Source organism: Barbus barbus (genome assembly GCF_936440315.1).
Source record: "Barbus barbus genome assembly, chromosome: 48".
In the NCBI taxonomy this organism is placed as follows: Eukaryota; Metazoa; Chordata; class Actinopteri; order Cypriniformes; family Cyprinidae; genus Barbus; species Barbus barbus.
Window position 1 is genome coordinate 6,474,357 of NC_136726.1, and position 18,509 is coordinate 6,492,865.

Genomic DNA, 18,509 nt, shown 5'->3' on the forward strand with positions numbered 1-18,509 from the left:
GATTGGCTAACTTCCAAGAGGCAGCATATTTCATTCAGGGCAGGCCAAGTTTATGGTTTATGGAATTCTTGTAGCTTAAACAGTAGAGAACAGTGCTAGCAACGCCAGGTCATGGGTTCGATTCTCAGGGAATGCATGAACTGATAAATATATATGAATGAAATGCAAATTGCTTTTGGAAAAAAGCCAAATATGTTTGTAATGTCACAACAATTTGTGAGGTTTTCACAGCTTCGTTTCAGTAGATGCTCTGTGTAACGGAGGCCAGTAAGGAGGCCAGGTCTTTAGTGTCCTTGTTAGCTCGCCCGCCTCCCATGCTGGAAACATTGGTTCTAATCCTGCTCAGAGTGGGCCAAGTAGAACTGGAGGGATTATATTGGTGCCGTGACCCGGATGGTAGTGAGGCTTAGGGGGGTGAGTGTAATGGAAGTCAGCTAGTAAGAGCAGTGCAGGTAAACCTCACTCCACTGATCTCAAGAGGCACACTAGCGCAGGGCTTAAAGTTCTCCGGCACTGTGCCGGATTTCCGGCGTGCAGCGTTTGATTGCGGAAAAAAAAAATCCTGCATTTAAAAAAAACAAAAAAAAACTTGTTTATCACTTTCGAGTTCATGAGTTCGCCTACCAATGGTATGAGAGGAGCACAGCTTTCACTCTCAACCAAACTAACATTACTAACCAAACAGAATTGTTTTGCTCTTATAAACACAAGACACGCATAATAGTATCCAGTAGCAGAGTCGCTGCCCTGATGAATGGTGAGGCGCAATGGTCAAAGATGTCCATCTAACGCATATTTACATAGAAAAAACTCATTAAAAAGCAGCGGAGCTTTGTAAACCGCTCAGAGTAATCATGTAATCATAAGGGGCTAAACTCTTCCTCTGTATATGCTGTGTTGAATTGCTTAAAGTTCATCTGGGAAAACAGTGTTCATTATCTCATTGGATTTGTAACGTAAATCATTTATAAACCTTTGCCAACACAGGAGAATACATCAGCCTATGTCTAAATATGCCAAGAATTGTACATCGCGATTTCAAAATAAAAGTTTCTGCATGTGGCCAAATATTAAAATTTAGAGGCCGTTGGCACCCTCTGCAGGTATTTGTTATAATACATCATTTACTTAAGTTGGTTATGTTAATATTATGTATAGGCATATTACATTATGTATTTTAAATGTGCTGTTCAACAAAACCATGTAATTACTTGGTTTAGATATTTTATTTGAGCCAATTATTAATGCCTCATCATTAGTTTATATATAAATAATTATACTAAAGCCTGGTTTTCACTTAGGTCTGTTTGCGTTAATAAAAATATCAGATTACTCAATTGTCAAAATAATCAGTAGATTACTTGATTACCAAAATAATAATTAGTTACAGCCCTAGATTAGTTAAAATGTTTCTAAATACAACTGCATTGTTTTAATTTTTGTAATTAAAAGACAAATACTTTGTCATTGAAACTTTCTGAAAAATAGCATTAAAATACTGCCTCTTTCTAGTGAACCAAGTATCTGTATTTTGTCTCATCTCGAGCTAAGTGTATTGTCACATTTCTAATGTCAATAAGCGGTGATTATAGCTCTTAATTTTCCAAGCTTTCATTCTTCAGGTCAACCTTATATTCATTTATTTAAAAAAAAAAATCAGTTTGAATAAGGAAAGCGATAACTTTGCTATAGTATCCTTTCAAATGTTGAAGCTGCTACAGTCATTGCATGCTTTGCATGTGCTGCCCAGCTTTTTTTTTCTAATTTCAGAAAGAAATGTTTGTTGTGAAAAACTCTCTAACACAGTGTTATGTAATGTGTAATGTTTTTATGGATGTCGTCAGAATGTTGATAAGGTACTCTGGTATAAGGTTTTCTGAGTAATTTTAGACCATCATTATGTGGTTTCTAGTACGCTCTAAAAAGAAATTCAGGGGACCTAAAGTAAGTTCATTAAATTCTTGATAACTTTTGAAAATTGGGTAGTGGACTGAATTCCCATCATGCTTTGCCTAGGACTGGATAAGGATAACAAATGTTGAAATATTTTGTGTTTTTTAGTAACGAGAAAGACCTGTTAGTGTTTAACGTGGTTATTTTTGACATTTACAGTAAAAGAGTTTGTTATGTGGAAGTGTTTGTGGTTGCCATTGATCTGAAGAGTATATGTCGTGGTTAGGTTGTGGACAGCTATGTGAATGTATTCACTACATAGACTATATGAGCAATGACTGTGTAAATGCCAGTGACAAGCAATTTCCTACCAGTTCACTAAATTTACCTGCTAAATAAGTTCATCTAACATGTGCTATTCTAGCTGTTTGTTGTTTTTTAAATATTTTTAATAGTTGAAAGATATTAGATTAATTGGTTCCATGGTCACAACTCGATTAGTTGGAATGATTTGAGTAATCAACTTTTTGTGTTTATGCTACAAATTATTAAATTCCTTTAACTCAGTGTAGTTTGTTGGTAAACTGTAATTTCATTAGAAGTTGTCGTAACTCAGAAAGATTGATACAAACTGCTCCATTTATTAAAATTTGCTGGGTGTTGAATAGCTCCGATATTAGGAAAATTCCTTATTCTAGAATTCACATACGAGTCTGGGAGCATGATTACATGTGGTGATTTATTTCAGGTAATGTTCCAGTTCTAAATTAACATGTTAAATTGACAGCCCTGGTTCCATTCTCTTCCAAAATGTACAAAGGTTTTGGTGGCTCTTCAAGAATGCAATGAATTCCAGGAAAAGTTTGCAGAACACAGGACATACACAAACAAGTGACGCAACCTGGTGCTCATTTCCTGATAGAGGCCCAAAATCCTTCCATTCCATCCTCGGCTAAATTTGGATTTCCAGCGGAGCTTGAAGCCCCTGTGTAAAGAATGTGGGCTTTGTCATAATTCTTCTGTCTTATTGCAAGCATTAATACTCCCTCTCATTTATCTCTCTCTCTCTCTCAGGCTCTCTCCATTTCTCTTTCCATCTCCCCCTTTCCTTCCCACATGAAGCACATCCTCCCAGTTGTGTAACCCTCTCTGGAGACCTTTATCCTGGTTTACATGTGGCCCGATGACATCATAGTTCTCCATAGGGGGTTTAGATGGCTTTCTTTCGTTGTCTTTTAAGGGGGGAGTGTTGGGGAACAGAGACCTTCGTCCATATTAGTAGATCAACCCTAGTTCCTCAATCACTCCTATACTACTTGGGTAAGGAAAGAATGGACAACATGGGAATAGATGATACATGAAATGTGGTAAAATATAATACAGAGGTGTGGTTTAATGCATGTTTGCCCATATATCAGGACCACTGGTGCAAATTAAAAATTTAAAGCAAATAGTTTTTGCAGGTCTCAGTTCAAATTCAACTAATCCATTTTATTCACAAACAAAACATATGTTCAAATCATCAACATCACAATGTGATTTAAAGAAAAAGAAAAAAAAAACTATATGTCTGCTCTAAATGAAATTTGCAGCTATATTAGTAATATGTATTTAATATTTCATAACTGACTCCAACTGCAGTTTTATTATAGGGTTCTACCTTGAATTCTACAGAGCCCCTAAGAGCTCATGGTGGTGGAAAGATTTCGCGGTGGGTGAAAAAAAAATTTGGGGTGGGAGGAAAAAATATTTTTCAAATCTTTTGCGTTCCCTCGCAAAACTTTGCGTTCTCTCGCAAAGATGTTTGCGTTCCCTCGCAAAACTAGAGAACGCAAAAGATTTGAAAAATATTTTTTCCTCCCACCCCGAAATCTTTCCACCACCATGAGCTCTAAGGGGCTCCGTAGAATTCTCTTTGTCCCCCTACATTTGAACTTCTGCCATTGCAGCATTAATGTTAAGCTTAGGAAAAAGGAAGCAGTGCAACAGTTGGTCAATAATCTTCTCAGGACGCCTTGTCTTTTTCACAACTCGCAGTGATAAGTGAACAAGTTTCTTGCTTAATCCCATAAATGTCATCATCCACTTGTATGAATCACATAAGATTGTTTTAAGCTTTTGGCGATAAACACATCCTTGCAAAACATCTGAAAATTCAAATCTGATGTAACTGGCCTCCAGAAGTGTTAAAACCGGGTCCTTCTTCGGCTGTCGGTAAAATAGCTGAAACATGGCAGACCTTGATTAATGACCTTGACCTTTGACCTGTACACTGGGTTTCAGCCCAGTACTGAGTGACGGCATCCTGTTGAGCCATTACACTTAGAAGCCTCGAGTCTTTTCTGAACTATGCAAGATCTAGATCATAGTCTTTTTAGCATTAATAGTGTTTAACAGGATTGGCAGTGTTAAATGAAAACTAATATACGAGTCAAGCAATGATGTTTTATCACCTCATTGCTCAGCATGTTTTAGGAGATTTGGAAGTATTGATAGAAACATTGAGTCACAGCTGTATCACAGACCAAAAGCCATATCCTCTTGTAAGAGGATATGTAACTTTACAGTAAAACTAGTGGTGTGAAGTAGTTGGAAGAGGAAAAAGTGATTTACAGTACACTTAATACAGGAGCAAGCAATCTGGGACCTGTCTTTCTCAAGAACACAGTTCATGGAGCACCCTTTGGTGTGTTCAAATCCGCAACTGGTTTTGATCACTTAACTATACCATTTCCTAAATTCTTAAAAGTAAATGTTCTTTATTGGAATCGGTGGTTCCATGAAGAACATTTAATATCCTTCTTTAAAGAGCTGTTTATTAAAAGGTTCTTTGGGGAGCCAAAAATGTGTTTTTTTTCTATGGCATCATTGCGAAAAAACCCTTTTGGAGCCTTTACTCTTTAAGAGTATGTTACCCAGATTAGTGGTATTTAAATGTGTCACCATCACGTGTGTGGAAAGTCCTACGTCTAAAAACGTTGTGGGCTGCTGTCTAACGGCTGGGATATGTCTGAGTTGACACTTCAAATTAAAATAGCACGTTTGTTGCGGCCATGTGTGTCTGATTAAAGCACATCAGCAGGTGGGTGCAACAAAGGATGATGATGATTTAATGATATTAACAGTAGAGCAGTACACCAGGGGCTGAATGATTTGGGGAAGAAAACTGAAATGTGAAAAAAGCTAATTGTGTTTGAAAAAACGAAAGTTTGCTTTGCTTAGCACAATGCTATTTACTAATATTTATAATATTTACTTCATATTTTAATATCACACAAATGTTAAACCAGCTTATCTTGGAAAATTGCAGGGAGCTCATTTGTTTATAAGCGCTTCTCATTGCAACAGTAGGAAGATGGCTGGCGCATGTTGCGTTCCCAAACTCAAGAGCAGTTGCAGAGATGGTGCTTCACTCTGAAACACACAGCACATATACTTATTTAATAAAACTGCGAGCGATTTGATAATCACACTAAGTCATATCGCAGTTTCTGTTTTATTATGATTAATCGTTCAGCCCAGGGGTAAAGACACATTTATTGCAGTATGGCACGTATCTGTTGGCGGTAAAATGATATAGCTACACATGCAAAGCATGTAATGTCTACACACACGTGTTGTGTTTCTTTCTTTCCATGACTTCATCATGACTTCACTTATGGCTTGTATACATAAGACATCTAGAAGTTTAATCATACCTCCTTCGCCCCATATCATGAGTGTAAATGAGAGATTCCCCATTGGGATCCATTTATGTGATATGTATGTCAAACTCCAGCGAAATTTTACGCTGTTTTATCACAGACAGAGGGATTTGGACACACTTAGACTGATGCACACGAGTGAGTGTTGAGTGATTGGAGCTGGCGTTGCGCTCAACTGGAGGCTACCTCACACCTCCGGCATGACAGTTGGGGCCCTGTAAGCATTACATCATGGACTGATGTATCCGCATATCGCATGTCACTGGTGCTCTGACAACAAGCGCTATCAGCGCTAACCCCCTCCTACTCCACACACGCATTCGCACCAAAATTCCTCTTCTATGCACACACCATCCTCTGGTAGATCCCAAAAGTGCTGTAGAAATACATTCAATATATTGTGGCAACACTCATATTCTGCACATATGCATGAATGATGTGGTTCCTCTGCTTCACCTGATAGATGATCCCTACTGCACCTTTACAAGCATCATACTCAGCCATTGAGATGTTTACTCCTGATGCATGCAGTAAACATTCACAAAGTAGTGAATGATACAGAACTAACCAGCATCAATCAGCCTGGACTTGGGTCTTTTTTCAGCAGGAATGATTTATGTGCTTATATTGCATCTGACTAAACCAAAATGTGTTTGCAACATGCAATAATGCACTTTAGAACAGTCATTGCACTACTTCCTGGTATGTTCTCTCTGCTACCAGCAATTTTAGCATGTTTAGGCTGGTGTGCTCTTACAGCACATGAATGTCCAGATGTGTTAGACTTTTTTGTGTTGATGTGTTTGTCATGCATTTAGTATGTCCACACATTTATTGGAAATAGAACCCTTATTAGTGCGACGTTATATGGCTTGAACTACCGGGGCATTTTAGGTCATTTACACCTGGTATTAAAGGGTTACTCAACCCCAAAATGAGAATTTTGTCATTAATCACTTACCCCCATGTCATTCCAAAGCCGTAAAAGCTTGGTTTTGTCTTCGGAACACAATTTAAGATATTTTGGATGAAAACCGGGAGGCTTGTGACTGTCCCATTGACTGCCAAGTAATTAACACTGTCAAGGCCCAGAAAAGTATAAAAGACATCATCAAAATAGTCTATCTGCCATCAGGTTCAATCTGAATAAAGTCGATATTTTGTTTTCTTTGTGCACGAAAAGTGTTCTCGTCGCTTCATGAAATTCAGATTGCATTCCTGATTCTAACACTCACCCACAACTTTCGCCATAGTTTTGCAGCTATCAGAGCGGAAACAAAAGCTGCATGCTTTTTTCACAATATTAAATCAAAATAGTAGAAAAGGCCCATGTCCACAAATACATCAGGAAAGTGGTTGATAATGCAAAATTCAGATGGAAAATGCATTCTCGGTAGAAATAATTATAATTGTAGATGCACACAAGATGCATATATTTGAATTTAAATTTGCAATTTAAAATGTACTACGCTTTGTTATTGTAAATCGAACGCATTTAGGAGAAGTGTGAAAAGAGAAGATCAAACGCATCTGTGTACATATATTATGTGTACTTGCAGTCTAATACAGTTGAGGGGGTTATTTTTTTCATTTTCAGAAAAATATTGAGTGGGCCCCTAAGGTGGCTGCATATTTGCTCGGTGAGTAAGGAATGTGGTTACATGCCTTACTCGTAAGCCAGATTCAGCTCGCACACAGTAAGAGCGAGAGAGAGAGGAAAGACAGGGGGAGACAGAGTGAAAGTAAGCGAGAGAGGAGAGAGACAGGGCAGTCTATGCTCACGGCAAATGAGCTCATTCACTCTAAGGTCACACACAGAGAGAGAGAGAGAGGCGGGGAAAGACTTGAACGGAGGCTGTACAACAATAGCGAGCTCCACTTTCAGTTGTTGCCACACAGAATGAGATCGAGGAAGGATCCGTGGCGCTCCTGAGGAAAGACCACACACTTCTTCTGCCCTCGTTTCTGTGAGGGGGGACGCAGTTGTTGCTGCTTTCCTGTGGAGTTTCCCTCCTAAGTGTTTTTTAGGATCTTACCTTTCTTTGGTACCCAGTACCTTTCGGAAGTATAGTTCTTGGACTGCGGTTTGGACTGGTTGGTGCGGATGCCCCTAGACGTGGTCATATCCCCTCCGGAGAACTGCTTCTGGCCGGGGATCCAGCGAACAGACATGAGGCTCAAAATCAGAGTCCGCAAGATGAGGAAAGAACGCAAGCTAAGAGGTGTGTATCATCTGTTGTCACCTGGACCGATGGAGCTTTCCCATCTGTACCTGTCAAACACGTGTTGGGTCGAGGTTATACGATAGGATTCATCATCTTCCTCTTTCTTTTCTGTAGTCCCAAATATTTGGCTGATGTTAGAATTCTATTTTCAGAGTCTTTCGACCATAAATTTATGGTCGCTTCTAGGATTATCTCCTAGAATAGTAGAAAATTAAATGGACGTACATAGGATTTATTTGATTTGAGTATATATATTAATGCAGTTGCTTTGTGTGTGTTCATGCTTCACAACGTTATGCACACATGCAAGTGTATTTTTGAGTTACGTGTGCATTCTACTGATGTCACCAAGTAAAAGTTAAACAGCTGGACTTTGCCAAGCAATTTAATTTTATTGCAGTGACGTCTATGTTTTCATAATGGCTTTAGGGCAGAAATGTAATAATTGTAATAGCGCCAACAGTTAATGATTCGATGATACAAGGTCCTGGGGTTTAACACTTCTAATCTGTCAAGCATGACACAAAGCGCCGGGAGTGATGAGGTAGCCACCAACCCCCTGCTGTTTTTTGTGTTCCTCATTGTGCAGCATGCATGTGTGCAATGATGTCATTGGGCCTTTATTGAGATGCTAATAAGTGTGTGTGTGCGTGCAGCGATGGGGACAGATGGGGGCTGCTCCTCAATGGCGTCATGTCTTCTGCATCTGGAGACTCGTATGTGTGTGCGTGTGTGTTGATGTGCATTAGTTTCATTCAGGGGCCCATCAATGCTGCTGGATGCAGAGCCTTGAATGGAAGCCTGTGTGAGAGTGGCTATACAGCTCAGCTGAAAAGATGAAAAACTGAGGGGCTCCTAAAAGATGGAGGTCAGGTGCCGCAGGACAATGAACTGATATCAAAGGGTGGAGTTAATGAACTGTGCACTCTGTGTTATCAAACACAAATGTGGCTCATGGCCATATCCGAAAAATGTAACCTTATTACCTTGTCTGCTTTGTTGCACAGTAGTATGGTATTGCAGCTGCAGTCGAATTTAGGTAAGTATCACACAAGTATGTGGTGACCTGAGCATTGTAGTCTCTGTAAAAGCTATTCATCCTGCAATTCCAGATAAATTCTTCCATGATGTTATGGTTCCTCTGTACGAGAGAGGTTATTGCACTTTTGAGAAGAACTGAGGTCTGAGGCACGTCAGAGAAAGTTGGATGGTAAATGGAGGTTATGTAAGCTTTGGAGAGAGAGAGAGAAAAAAAAGCATAGAGGAAGTATGCGAGTGGCACATTGCCTTTTCGTCCAGCGTGAGATTGACCCTGGCACACTTCTCTTGCTGAAAACACACTTGTACTCATATGCCTAGTGGTTTTGAGAAACGTCACCACTGCCCTCTTACGTAACTGGAGTCTTTAAAAGTGACCAATATTGCCTAAGTCAGTCGTGTGTGTCTGTGCATTGTGCATGTGTATATTTATTCGATTCGGAGAGTCCTACATGCTCGCAACATCTAGTGAGAATATCATTTTGTTTTAAATACGTATTTGAAACACTTCAACTTGACTGCTTAAGGTGCAAATGATTGTTCATATTTCTGTTGAAAAAGTAAAAGTAGGCGTTCGTTGATTCAACATTAGCAAGATGTTAAGACAGATACGGAAGCTTATGGTTTCCTTGTAATCCTAACTGTCACCACCACCGCCCAGTTAGAAATGATAGCTGATGACCTCACTCAAGTATTTCCTCTCTTGGCTTTTCAACAATGTGGTGCTGTAAGTGTTCCTGTTTGTGTTGCTATGGTCCAGTAACACATTTTTTTATTTTTTACTATCGAGGAAGCTATATAAAGCACCCCTGTAGATCTTTGAAGCAGGACAATATTCCAGATCCTTGAGGGGATGAAAGATCACTTCCAAAGGAGATCTTGTCCACTTGCCTTTTGAGCTGTGGTCTTGCTTTCACAGATCCCAGATGCCCTTTGAAATCCTTGACCTTTGAGTTCAAGGAAGAGGGATGGGAGGTCAGCACTGCTTCCTTGTTTTGGCAAAAGTAATGCATTTGAGAGATGTGGGAAAAGAAGCCGGTTCTAACAAGCCTTAACCAGGCAAAATTTGTAGTCTTACTTGGGTATTGCTGACAGTGTTGACATAATGACCAACCCTTGTTTAGGCAGTTATGTCACTGGGCCGGTGAGGGGAGTTACAGTTGGGGGATGGGGAACAGACATCCAGGATTTGATGTTGTATCAATGTGTTTGAACGTTTTTGTGTATGTGGTTTGGGGGGGAAGGGTGTATTTGAACCAGTATGGGGGTCGTAGAACATTTGATCAGCAGTCATTCATCTACCACTGGTTTCGAGAGCGTATGGAGGAGGCACCAGGGGCCCGTTGGTTCTGCTTGAGTGACATGCAAATCACCTCTGTCTTCTGTGCTGAGAGATGATGTCATTATACCAGCCGTTGCCATTAATAGCAGGAAACAGACAGGTTGTCACTCAAGCTCTTAAAGAACCAGGCACCTCCAAACAAACAATAGTTGTTTAGATGGTGATTTGCACATGGATAAGAGGGACAGGTGTTCCTTGTTGTCAGTTAGGGCAAAGCAGGTGGCTTTTAAAGTTCACGGTTAATTGATGCATGATTTATCACCCATGTATAGACTCTGAATGAAGTCATGCAATGACATTGAGCGTGGCTGACGCTTTTCTTTGTTGTAAACCTTCTTATCACCTCACTCTTTATTTGCCATGACTCATTTTATTGACTTGTTCATTTTAACTCCTCCTTCCCACCCAGATCTGTTTAACACAATCACTTTTATTTGGACTATTGCACTGTTTCTTGGCCGGGATGAAATGATTTCATGGCTCCCTAGTTGACTGCTGTGTGTGCACGCTCCCAGGGTTACCATGTCCCAGATTCTCATGGAGCTCATCTGCGATTAAGGTCTAACCCCATCTGCTGGGGCTCACGCTTTCTGGCAGCATTGCACAGCTCAATGAGAACTTTAATTTCTTCCTCTGTAATTCCATTCCGCTTTTCCATCTTTCCCTGTTACACAAATGCATTCTAATTCAGCTGCTTATAAATGCACGTAAGTGCATTTGTAGGTTTTTACCTTGCATCTGTACGTGTGTGCATCGCTGTCCAGACACCCAACGCCCTAGAGCTATGAATCAAGGGCTTGGTCTGCACCTGTGACCACCCTCATTCTCTAAGCCTGACGCAATTGTTCAGTTGAGGATATTAGGTCATCCAGGAAAAGGAGCTCCAGCAGAAGAATGCCAAAACTTGAGCCACCCGCCTCTTAAAGAAACAGAATCCTTCTTTAGGCCAACTGGCCTTTGCTGCTGTGTTTGTACGTGCACTGACCTAGATTGGCATAATCTGAATTGGCAACATCTGAATCCGCTCTTGCTTAGGTTTTGACAAATTATGTGTGACATCAGCATGTCTTTTGTTAGTATGAAAGGTTTTGACTTGAAATATACCTCTTATTATTATAGGTTGTTCTTTAAGTTCTTTGTCCTGCTTGAGAGATTTTGAGTTGCATCCCTTACATAACGACTTGTTACAACAATGACAATGTTGACAGTCGCCAAATCCAGCATTCTTGTTGGTCTTGTCTTTCTTCCATCACATAGGTAGGGGGTCATTTTGTTTCCTAACACGTTCTCTCTTTTTCTGTTTCATTAGGTGGTTTTGCAGCATTCTCATCCTGTTTCCCAGGCCTGTGTGAAGGCAAGCCAGTGGCCACTCTGCCTATGAGTTTGTCTCAGCCATGTATGCCTGTGGCAAATGTTGGTCCCACACGAATCCTGCCCCATCTCTACCTGGGCTCCCAAAAAGATGTGCTCAACAAGGTACAGCTGACTGTAACTGAGGTCTTGGAATGTTAGAAACTTTTCATTTGTTAAAACTTCCAAAACTGTAGTAGTCACATTGCATAATTCATACCTTGGTTCTTTGCACTCTCAGGATCTGATGGCTCAAAATGGCATCACATATGTGTTAAATGCAAGCAACACCTGCCCAAAGCCAGAGTTCATCTCCGAAAGCCATTTCATGCGCATTCCCGTCAATGACAACTACTGTGAAAAACTCCTGCCATGGCTAGACAAAACCAATGAGTTTATTGGTAAGAACCAACTTGTGACAATAGGAAAATAACTGATTTAGTTGCCCTTGGATGATTGATTTTCTTCAAGTGAACTTCACATGTTAGCATGAAAAGTGAGTAGCACCCCCGTGATGGTATTAGGAAGAACAAATTTGATCCTCAAATCATATTTGCAGAAATAAGTTTTTTTTTTTTTTTTTGGGGGGGGGGGGGGGGGGGGGGGCTCTGGCTTGTCACTGAAGAGGTATTTGGTTGTCTTGCATGTTTTGTGTTTGCTCACTGTTTTTCCTTCTCCCTTTCAGACAAAGCCAAGGTTTCCAACTGTCGAGTCATTGTCCATTGTTTAGCTGGCATCTCCAGGTCCGCTACCATCGCCATCGCTTATATCATGAAGACAATGGGCTTGTCATCAGATGACGCGTACAGGTAAACTCACTCAGACACCCTGCAGCTTAAATTGCACAGTCTCAGAAAGACATTTTCTGCTAGCTGTAACTTTATATCCATTTCTTGCAACATATAAAAAATGGATCACATAGAAACACTTGTAAACAATACCTGTCTTGGCCATCCTAAACACATTTTTGTTCAAGGCCTTTACAAACTCACATGATGTGTCTTTGTGTTGAAGATGTCTTCCTTTCCATATATGCGGATTTGTCCTTAGGGTAATCATTCTTATTCATCTTGTGTTTTCCAGGTTTGTGAAGGACCGCAGACCTTCAATATCACCCAACTTCAACTTCCTGGGACAGCTGCTGGAGTTCGAGAAAGGTCTGAGATTGCTAAAGGCTCTGTCCTCGGGTCAGGAGAAGTTGGAGCAGTTGAAGGAATTGTCAGAACCTAGAGGAGAATCTTCCAGTGATCCTGAAAAGGGTCGTCTGGAGGCTGAGAAGGACAGCACAGAATTGGACACCAAGCTACCTTCTCCAACCTCCCTCCAGCAGGGTTTTAATGGCTTGAATCTGTCAGCAGAGCGTATCCTAGACACCAACCGGCTCAAACGCTCTTTCTCACTTGACATCAAATCGGTCTACGAACCCAACCACTGTCCTCGCCTCACGCCTGCGCATACCGAAGATGTTCCCAAACTCTGCAAGCTGGATAGCCCAGAGGCCGGAGAAGCCAATGGCGTATGCCAGTATTCGCCTGTCAGCCCCAGTTTAGCTGAATCTCCAGGCCTCTTTCCTGAGAGCAGCTCCCGACCTCGTTCGCGGAGGAAAAGCAAGCACAATGGTAGCAGCGCTGGAAGTTCTCCTGTGCACTCGCACTTCGGACACTCACTCCCTGCACACAAAAGTCCCAGTCTTGACGACAATCTGAAGCCCTCCCTGCTGCTCAGCCTACCCACTCTGGGCACCGGGCCCATGTGGACCAAACATAGAGACACCGTACAGGCCACGACCCCTGTTACGCCAACAGGTGAAGCCCCTTGGTTCTACAGCTCAGAGTCAATGAACAGTAACGGATGCGGAGGAGGGGCGGTACACTTTCCTGCACTGGGATGCAGCAGCCTTCCTGGCCCATGTGAGGTTGTGCGTCTGCGGGAGAAGGTGGGGGAGCCACGGGACTCGAGGGGAAGCTGGCACGAGGATGCTCCCACTTCCAGTGCTGCTGATAAGCAGTTCAAGCGGCGCAGCTGTCAGATGGAGTTTGAAGAGGGCATATCGGAGACACGTTCAAGGGAGGAACTGGGAAAGATCAGCAAACAGTCCAGCTTCTCTGGAAGCATGGAAATCATTGAAGTATCCTGACATCACCTGCACAGCCCCTGGGGACTTTAACGCACAGACGAACAGGCGCCACTTATGAGCAAGGATGACTAAGAGTGGGCCTGGCAAGGCTGTGGAACATTCATATTAGTTCATAGACTTGTCAATAATGACTAGTTCTCAGAAATGGGACTTTTTTTGTCTTTTTAAGCCGGTGGAACCGGACACAGATTGACTTCACTTTGTCTTTCTACTGTTTTTAAGCCATAGCCATCCCCAGATGACAACGATCTGAGACTGCAGTGGCAGAATCCCTCGTTTCCTCACTCTAGAAACAGACCACCCTATTCCTCATTAAAGCTTTACCAGCCTTTTGGTGTATTGAGAATCAAGCATGGCTGTTATGCTCACACTTGTTTCTTTTATTACGCTGCCCTGGACATTACACCACCACAGCACAAGGAGTCAGCACAGACTAAGCCTTGGTGGTACATGCTTTTACTGGCTGAGTGAAGGCCTCTTTGTGCAGTACTCTTGTCCGCCCTGCTCCTGTATCCCAGCATTCACGGAATCCTGGAGGAGGAACCAGGCATGTCATGAAGGAAACGCACTGTGGGCGTTGTCCCATAATGTTCTCTGTCATTCTTTTGTTACCCAGATTTCAGGGTCTTGTCCTTCCCCTCCTGTGCCCAAGTGGTGATGCGCGAACTGTTGTGCAACCCAAGTTCCTCTCACTAAGCATGCGTCAAGGCTGCTGTTTTCCTTACAAACAAATAGTATATGAACTATACATATGGACGTTTTAAAGTAGTTTTTTTTGGTAATTTTCTTAGTTACAGTTTTAATTTATTCTACTGGTTCATTCTGGTAATGAGAAATAATATAAAGATTGTGGAGTTTTTATTTTTCCTCTTTTTCAGTGTTGATCTCTCTTTTTCTGTGATATTTACAAAAATACACTCGCAAAACTGATACGCAACTACAAGCAATATGTGTTTTTACTTCGTTTTTTTTGTCCTCCTTTTTCTTTATAAGGGAGTGCAGTTATTATCAGGAATTATCTGATGTTTAAATGCACTTTCTGTTGCTTTAAGAGGGAAGTTTTAGAACGTTCTCATTAAAAGGGTACCACAGCGCTTTACAAAAAATCACGTGTAACCATTGATGTCCTGCAGTGTGTCACAAACTAAAGCATTTGGTATGGCTTTCGTTTGTCTCTCCAGCCTGCTGGCTTGAATTATTAAAGACTTTAATCCAGCATGTATATTCTAGAGTAATCTAGAAAAATATGTATGACACCCCAGAATTGTAAAATGAGTAGCGACTCATTTTGATTTTCAAGAATTTGATTTTTGTATTAACGAGCACACAAGACGAAATGAAGGGAAAAAATGACAGGGACTCTAAAGGGGGTTGTCTGTGTCCCCCATTTGTTCTGCATATTTATGACATTATTTATTGTTTGTTTGGGTCTGATTGCGGGAGGATGTGTGGATGGATGTTGTGAATGACTGACAGAAGGACCCTTTGCAGATGCTCTTATAAACTGGCGTCTTGGAGAGGAGATAAACCCCTAACCTTTTCATCAGCAAAAAAGGATACACAACTACATGCATTTGAACCTGGCTGATGGTCTGACAGTTATGTCTGCTGATCAGCTAGTTTTTATTGGATCATAAACTTTATATGAAAGACCGGTAACTGATAAGAACAGAATCTGCACTATGGTGACAATACATTCTGCTTGCTTTCTTCTCAGGGGAGCTTTTAATGAGTCAATTAAATGTCTGAGCTCTGAGCTTTCTCTATTTATCCCTTTTCTTCATCTCTCTTTAGCACCGATTTCTCTTCTACTCTTTCTCTCCTTCACTCCCATTTTCCCTTCATCCGCTCTGTTTCTCTCAGAATCTCAGAAGGTTAAATATAACACAGAAAGTGTGTGTGTGCAAATGTGAATGGGATTGCCCTCTCCATGGGAGATAGTTCAGCCATTTATTTATGTCTGTGTTTTTCAGTTAGCTTTTCTGTATGGCAAATCTTGTATTTGTGCTGCTGTAAGTTTTTTTTTCCTTGTGTGAGACATTACCTGTATTTCCTTTTCCTTCCCTGTACTATAATTTTAAAGACATTGTTCTCATTATTTAAACATGTAATAAAAAGATGCAGGCTGTCCTTTTTTGCTGAAATTGTTAAATAGTTGGCAACTTATTATTATATTTTGTGTGAATAGCATCATATCAACAAAACTAATTATTATAGGGAATTTTTTTAAAGAGAAAATCTTGATACCTTAGGCTGCTTGACGCAAAATACCTCAGGTTCTTTTGAAAGGCTTGTTCCGCCACATGTACCCATTTTGTGACGATGAAACTAAATACAAACATTACAAAATATGAAAGTTTTGTGATTTTCTTTTCCTTTTTTTTTTTTTTTTTTGTAGTAGCATAGTTGTGCATGATCAGAAAAAAAAGTGTTTATGAATTATCGACATTTCATTTTTGCATATTGTAAATAATTCTCTAACATTCTATTTAATGTTTCCGCCACAGGATAAAAAAGGGTAATTCTAACTTTTTATCTCAATTCTTTTCTTGTAATTCTGACTTTATATCTCACGATTTTGCCTTTTTCCTGAATTTTAAAAATCATAATTGCAATATAAACTCAGAATGCGAGGAACAAATTGAGACAAAAAGTCTCCCGTTTTACCTGTTTTATTTATTTATTTTTATCCGGTGGCAATCTTCGATTGATTGGTAATGAGGTAAAGTACATGAAGTTTGTAGGCATTGCCGTCTCTATGCTTTTCTGTTGACTCTCTATGCAAATGATAAAAAGATAAATATTTATTGAATCAGAGAAAAAAATTATGAAAAAAGAGTTCATCAGAATGTTATGGAAGCCCATTTCTGACATATATCGTGTATATATACTATACACGTACGCACGTACATACATATATACATGTGTATATAATATATGTGTATGTATATATGTATATATATACACACACACACACACACACACACACTCTAGTCAACATTTGAAGTGGATCAAAACCTTTCATCAAAGTTGTCCTAAAACCAAAATTCGTTCATATTAGGATAACTTTGATGAACTTTTCTGATCTATATATATTTATATATATATGAAAAAATGGCTCGCAAATATGGTCCAATAAGGTTGGGGATGCAGGGGAAAACATAGTAAATGCAACAAACCATCTAACTGCGCATCGTTAAAGGAGTTGTTCACCCAGATGTGTAAATTTGCTGAAATTTTACCCACTGGCCATACAAGATGTGGAAGAGTTTGTTTCTTAATCAAAACAGATTTGGAGAAATGTAGCATTGTATCACTCCTCTGCAGTGAATGGGTGCCGTCAGAATGAGAGTCCAAACAGCTGATAAAAACATCACAATAATCTACACCACTCCAGTTTACATCTTGTGAAGCGAAAAGCTGCATATTTCTAAGAAACAATTCCATCAAGGCATTTTAACTTCAAAACCATTGCTTCTGGACAAAATAGTGACGTATACTAAATTACTCCAAATCTGTTCTACATCTTGGACGGCCTGAGGGTGAGTACATTTTCAGCTATTTTCATTTTTTGAGTGAATTATTCCTTTAAATTATAGCAAAATGTTTGTACGAATGTTTATATAATTTTGGCAGATTGAAAAAAGCAGTTGAGAAGAACTGATCTGAGACATACAGTGCATACCTGACCTTTGTTGCAGTTCTGCATATACTGCTCTGTCTCTTGTGCTGTAACTCCTCAACATTGTTCCCCTCAATAAAGACCTGTCTTTATCGTCTGCCTCTGTGAAAGAGGAGAAGGTGGTATAAAAACCAGTCCAAACCCAGCCGCCCACAGAGCTGTGGGGTCAAGGTGAAAGCCATACAGTAAGAAAGGCCCTCCGTATGACCAGGAACACTAAATCCATTGGGAATAGGAGGAAAAATTCCCCACTTCCCACTCGAGAATACCATTCTGTGCTCACTCGGCTTGGGGATTTTTCTTTCATTCCTCGTCTTGCTTTCGAATGTGAGCGCAGAGAATGAGAAACTGTGTGGGCATCTGTGGCTTTTGGTCTGTGTGATTTGTTAATAGAACAAATTTTACTTTGTACAGAAAAATGAAGGCAAATGAAATGGGGTGTGGGGGATTCATACACGTAATCAGATGTTTGTTGAGTAAGTCGAGTGAGGCAGTGTTTGGACTGCGTGTTCTGGAGGGATAATGGTTACGGAAGCCCAGCTGACGATGAGCGCATGATGACATGCAGTCGACACAAAAGACCCTCCTGTCTTCCCCCCTCACATCACCATCAAAGCTTTTAACATGAATGCTGTGGCTGCAGATTTCATTCTCACTGCTAAATGGGTTCAAAGAGAAAATATGAACTATTTACAAAAACATTTATAGCAGGTCATGTACGTTCAAATATGAAATACTTTTAAAATATATTTTTACAGTGTGTGTGTATACAAGTTGTAATTATTTGTCAATTTACTATCAATTTCTAAAAAAAATTCAAATGATAACTGATGACTGTAAAAATGCAACGGTAAAACCTATTAATTGGTAATAATACATTCCCTTACTATATACAGGGAGACACCCTAATAGATCCAACCTTACAGTAATTTTACAGTAAAATACTGTTAAATGCAGTTTTTGGAAGTAAGAAAATCCTCTTATAATTTACAGTAATTTTAAATCTTGTAATTTATACATTTTATTCCCAGAATTCCCTGCGTGGCACTTCACATTTGATTGTTTTTAATCATTTTTATATTTCTGTTTCTTATTAGTTTTTTGTTATATAAGTTAAAATATATAACCCATAACATTA

At 40.1% G+C, this 18,509-nt stretch overlaps 1 protein-coding gene across 3 annotated transcripts in view; it reads left to right on the plus strand.

Moving 5' to 3' along the window:
* Positions 1–15,817, plus strand: part of LOC306867109 (dual specificity protein phosphatase 8-like) — a 47,141-nt gene extending 31,324 nt beyond the window's left edge. For 2 of the 3 annotated variants that reach the window (XM_079412630.1, XM_079412631.1), the window contains exons 4-7: positions 11,512–11,678; positions 11,794–11,953; positions 12,238–12,361; positions 12,636–15,817. In XM_079412630.1, coding sequence (XP_079268756.1) covers positions 11,512–11,678; positions 11,794–11,953; positions 12,238–12,361; positions 12,636–13,689 — 1,505 coding nt within the window. In that variant the 3' untranslated portion in view covers positions 13,690–15,817. Of the gene's footprint in view, positions 1–7,324; positions 7,820–11,511; positions 11,679–11,793; positions 11,954–12,237; positions 12,362–12,635 lie in introns of those variants that run through there. The other variant, XM_079412632.1, reaches the window with a different exon arrangement.
* The last annotated feature ends 2,692 nt before the right edge of the window (positions 15,818–18,509 follow it).